Source organism: Exserohilum turcica (genome assembly GCF_000359705.1).
Source record: "Exserohilum turcica Et28A unplaced genomic scaffold SETTUscaffold_10, whole genome shotgun sequence".
Classification (NCBI taxonomy): domain Eukaryota; kingdom Fungi; phylum Ascomycota; class Dothideomycetes; order Pleosporales; family Pleosporaceae; genus Exserohilum; species Exserohilum turcicum.
In genome coordinates this window covers 2,033,693-2,038,785 of record NW_007359915.1, presented here as the reverse complement: position 1 = coordinate 2,038,785, position 5,093 = coordinate 2,033,693, and the positions used below count along the sequence as shown (strand labels likewise).

At 54.9% G+C, this 5,093-nt stretch overlaps 2 protein-coding genes across 2 annotated transcripts; one reads left to right on the top strand and one right to left on the bottom strand.

Moving 5' to 3' along the window:
- Nucleotides 1-984: 984 nt before the first annotated feature.
- SETTUDRAFT_166971 (uncharacterized protein) lies at nt 985-3,234 on the bottom strand. The gene is made up of 3 exons (XM_008023608.1): nt 3,007-3,234; nt 1,963-2,917; nt 985-1,903 (listed from the first exon to the last, which is right to left on the bottom strand). Exons 1-3 carry the CDS (start codon nt 3,226-3,228, stop codon nt 1,155-1,157), a joined length of 1,926 nt encoding a protein of 641 aa, XP_008021799.1. The 5' UTR covers nt 3,229-3,234; the 3' UTR covers nt 985-1,154.
- Nucleotides 3,235-3,443: 209 nt separating this feature from the next.
- SETTUDRAFT_175161 (uncharacterized protein) lies at nt 3,444-4,837 on the top strand (the record flags this gene model as incomplete). The annotated part of the gene is made up of 3 exons (XM_008023607.1): nt 3,444-3,492; nt 3,555-3,799; nt 3,860-4,837. 3 exons carry the CDS (start codon nt 3,444-3,446, stop codon nt 4,571-4,573), a joined length of 1,008 nt encoding a protein of 335 aa, XP_008021798.1. The 3' UTR covers nt 4,574-4,837.
- Between the last annotated feature and the right edge of the window lie 256 nt (nt 4,838-5,093).

Below are 5,093 nucleotides of genomic sequence, written 5' to 3'. Positions count from 1 at the left end.
GATATAGGATTTTTGATTTTTGTTGTTTTATTTGGTGTTTTTAATTGTTTTTAGTTTCGTTTGGTAGTCTCCCTATTAGTTATCGGGGCGGTCTGTGCGTTCTTGAAGATTTTCGCATTTCGAACACGTCGCAAGAATACCGACAATACCCCCTCTAGCACCTTAACGAGAGGGCTGCACACATTAGAGGTGGCGTAAATCGGTTTCTCGCGACGTGTTACCCCTATATCTGATAGAAAATTGACGAGTTTTGATGAAAGATTTCTGCTTAAAAGTTGGTGTGTGTTGTCTAGTCGTGGCTAAGTACTATGAACGCGAGTATGTAGTGTTGATTGTGGCACATCATATGCTTTTGCAAGAGCACAGATAGATTGTTTTGGATTATTACGATAAGACGCGATAGCAAGGCTTATTCTGCCTTCACGAGAAGTATGTATAGAACGTTGTTGTCGCGGCATGGTGGTGGTTGTGTAGAGCGTCGCGTCAAGTTTGGTGGGGTGCCCAGCTTACTGATCTGCCCAGCTTACTGACCCTGCACGTTATCTCCCGAGACTATGTGGCTCACACTATACTAATACAGCCACTGCTACCTGGCCTGGCAGAATACGTCACCCTCTTACCCTTTTATTATCCTTTGGCATGTCCTTTATCCTTAGGCCTTTCCCTAAAAAGAGCTTCTTCTTATTTATAACAGCACTACCAACTTCTTAATAGGTGCAAGCTTGTTCATAGAAACATCTCATAGTAGCTAATTTTGTACAAAGTCAGCTAAGGGTACTAGTGTTCAGAATAAACGTGTGACGTAAAGAAGTATGTGTCTCTGAGGAGACTAGTAGAACCAGACATAGAGCTAGGCACCTTACTACTTGGTATAGGAAAACGTCGACCAAAGATAAAGCCTCATGCTCTTCCTTTCTGCACCCTTGAAGCAACAAAGAAATACCTTGCATGTCATGTAACACTCTGAACTTTCGTTGAAGGGTTTTTTAATACATAGTAGAGATTATATATGCTATTGTTGTGTCATTGAACGGGCACTGAGTTTTGGTAGGGGAGACGTTAATGTTCTCCTTGTTCCGTTTTACCGGACCTTGGAGCATGTATGCACATGCACCACCGAGCCCAGCCGAGTCCTATCTCGGACCGACCAATGGCTAACTCATTAGCAGCCTCGTAACTGCACCGACATTCAGCGTCCTCAAGTCGCTATAGTGCTGCCCCGTACCCAAGAAGACGACGGGAATCCCTGTGGCATGCACCATGGACACCAGCGTCCCCACCATATCGCCCACGGTATCGCATTTGGAAATGACAAACCCATCAAGATTCCTTCCAGGGCCAAACGATGCGTTAAAGTTTCGGGCCTGAGCGACCGAGTCTGTGCCGACTAGTGCTTCTCCAACCATGAGAATCTTGTTAGGGTTGGCCAGTTTGCCAAACTTTTCCAGCGACGACATGAGTCGCTGATCGTTGTGTCGGCGCCCTGCTGTGTCAATGAGCACCACGTTGAAGTTGTTCTTTGTGGCAAACGTGACTGCATCAGCAGCAATGTTTGCAGCATCCTTGCCATAGCCCTTCTCAAACAGGTCGACGTGCCCACCTTCTCTTTGGGATAGCTCCTTTAACCGATCGACGTGCACCCGCAGTTGCTCGACGGCACCCGATCGGAAAGTGTCAGCGGCCGCAATCAGGACACGGTGATGGTTTTGCAGCAGGAAAAAGGCAATCTTGGAGAGGTTGGTCGACTTTCCAACGCCGTTGACACCCACAATGGAGAGTACATAGGGGCGAGTCGTCGTAGAGTTTGTATGCTGAATCTCGCGGAGCAGGTCGAGGGAAGATGTGGGCGTGAGTATCTTGGTGAGGGCCTTTTCCATGGATGACTTGAGTGTTGTTTCGATGGCTGGGGCAATGCTGTCAGTACAAGCGTCTCAGCAAGATCAAGGTGCAAAGGCGACTGACTAGTGAAGCTGGGTGTCTTGATGCCCACCAAATCACGCTCCACGCTGTCGCACAGCCGTACTGCAGCCTCGCGCGCAACGTTCTTGCGCAAAAGGTGCTCTTCCATGCCCTTGAGAGGCTTGGCCAGGTCCTCCTTGGTCAGTGTCTTGCCGCCCACGACGTTCCTAAACAGCCCACCGATTGCGCCCAAACTTGACCCAACAAGCCCAGCAGATGCGGCAGGCGCATTCTTTTCCTTGTTGGCATTCTGAGCTGCAATGATGGCATCCATCTCGTCATCCAGGTCCTTGAGCACAAACTCGCCCTTGTTGGTCTTGCGACCCCATGTCTCCTGCTTGATCTCCTCCATGGCTTCATTGCCGGATGCATCTGCCTGGACGTCTGATTGCGAGTAGTCGAGGATGGAGTCGTCTTCCTCTTCTGCGCCAAATTCGCCCCACACCCTGCCCTTCTTTGCGGAGCCCTTTGGCTTTTTCTTTGCCGATGCCTCGTCCCCGGAGGACACGGGCGCAGAGCTAAAGGCCGAGGCCTTTTTCTTGTCTCTGCGTGACATCTTGCCGCCGACTGGCCTCGCCTTTCCGGTCAGCAATTGGCTCTGTGCTGGCGTGGTTGGTCTCGATGTATCCGGGGTGGGCACTGGGGTGGAGTCGGCGCTGGTGTCGTACAAGGGCCGCTGAGGTTTCTGCATGGCTGCTGGCTTGGGGGCGGCATCGTCGGCGCTGTCATTATCGGTGCTCGACTCGGGAGTGATGAGCTTGATGCTCGGGGCGCCCGAATCGCTTGCGCCCTCGAGCTCGTGCATCTGGCGATCAAAGTAGGAGCCGAACTTGTCGCAGTTGAGGAGGCTGCCCTTGTGCGCCCTGAGTTTGTCACCGTAGAGGCCGACGAAGAGGGCGCGCACATTGTCGAGGAGCCTGTCTACCCACGTCAGGTGGACCAGGCTCTGGTATACGGCCTGCGGGTGGTGTGAGCAGAAGCGCATGTGCAGCCCATGTGCCGTGTCGTCGCCTCGACGTGTCTGGGCGCGCGTGGGGCGGGACGTACGACGAAAATGAGCCCGGCGTCCTTTGCGGCGGACCACTTGAGGGTGTAGCCGTCCTTTTTGTACACTGGCTTGGAGCCGCCATCGTCAGACGGTGGCGGGATGCGCTCCTCGATGAAGACGTCACGGATCAGGCTGTTGATGACGCCGGCGGCGACGGGGACATAGGTGCGCGACCAGAGCACGACGCCCGAGGTGGTGAGGATCTCAAAGGTATCCAGCATGGCGGGAGGTTGTGGGCGTGTCGTCGTCGTCGTGGTGCGGGCGCGGGCGCGGGCACGGGGCATATGACGAAGCGGCCGTGCGCCGCCTGTTGCCAGATGGTCGGAAGTCGGAAGTCGGGCGTTTGCGTGTGTGTGTGTGCATGTGCGCGCGCGCACATCTCCAACCCGCCAGCCAGCCCAGCGACTCCAGGCAGAACACTCGTCCTCGCGCAACCATGCAGCGCCCCAACTACAGCAACCCGCCGCCCGCGCACTCGCCCCCCCGTATGTGCACGCCGCATTGGCGGCCCCTCTGGCGCCACGCGCTCCGAGCTGACACGGCGCAGTCCACCACCCCATCCCCCAGCATGTCTCGACAGTCCCCCAACTGCGGTCACCGCCGCCCCCGCAGCCGCCCTCGCAGCCCCAGAGCGGATATGGATACGGCCAGCAGGGCGGCGGCATGCCCCAGCAGCCGGCCTACAGCATGCACCCCTCGTTTGGCGGCTTCATCAACGACCCCACGGCCCAATTGGGCTTCCAGATGGGCAAGAGCGCCGTGGATGCCGGCCAGCAATACGTCGAGCAGAATGTACGTGACATGCCGTGACGCTCCGCTCTGTACACGCCGTCGACGCTGACGGCGACATAGTTTGGCCGCTTCGTATCCGTTTCCGCCCTCAAGCACTACTTCAACGTGACAAACTCGTATGTCCTCACCAAACTGCGCATCATCCTCGTGCCGTGGTGGCACCGCCCGTGGTCCCGCCAGCAGCGCCATGGCACCGACCCTGCAGCCTCGGCCGCCCTGCTCTACCAGCCGCCTCGCGAAGACGTCAACTCGCCCGACATGTACATCCCCACCATGGCTCTGGTGACATACATCCTGCTCTCGACACTGCTGGCAGGCCTGAGGGGCGCGTTCCACCCGGAGCTGCTGGGCTATACCGCAACCCTGGCCATTTCCGTCACCCTGCTCGAGATCCTCATCATACGCACCGGCACCTTCCTGCTCGCCATCAACAACTCTTCGCAGCTCCTCGACCTCGTTGCCTACAGCGGCTACAAGTTTGTCCACGTCATTGTGTCCCTGCTCCTGTCGCACTTTGCTGCCTGGCTTGGCTTTGGCAGCACACTCGTCACCTGGGTCATTTTCCTCTACTGCTTCAGCGCAAACGCCTTCTTCCTCCTCCGCAGCCTGCGATATGTCCTTCTCCCAGACCAGACCGGCCAAGGAAACTTTGGAAGCTCTGCCCCCACGGGATACACGGTTGCCAAGAGCCAGAAGAACAGGAGGACCCAGTTTCTGTTCGTCTACAGCTATGTCGTCCAGTTTGGCTTCATGATGTGGTTGACAAGGGTATGAGCCTTGTGCCGCCCTAAACCCCCTACAAGTAAGGCCTTGCTGGTCATCGAGCATGCCAAGACGTGACCTTGTGCATAAAGCTGCCTCTGTTTGCTGTGTCGTGTTTGGACGGGTGTCATGGGGGCATATCTTGTCGTAATATCATTCATTTACATTGTACGCGTTAAAAGCTAGCGGTATCAGTTTCCAGCGCACTCAGCCGCTGTCGAGGCCCAAGGTAGGAAAATGCTCCATGTAGTAAAATGCAGAGCAAATTGAACGCATGTTTTTTTAACCCCCCCCCCCCATAAGTAGCCCGAGTTTATGACGTGAGGCGAAAGAAACTAGGGAGTGGTTGAAAAAAAGGCAGTGTATGAGCATAACCGTACAACCGTGATGAAGAAAATGGAAACATGTCGCAAACCATATAACTCCCTCAGGTAACATCATCCTAACCCTCAACACACCAACTTTTAAGCAGAAATCTTTCATCAAAACTCGTCAATTTTCTATCAGATATAGGGGTAACACGTCGCGAGAA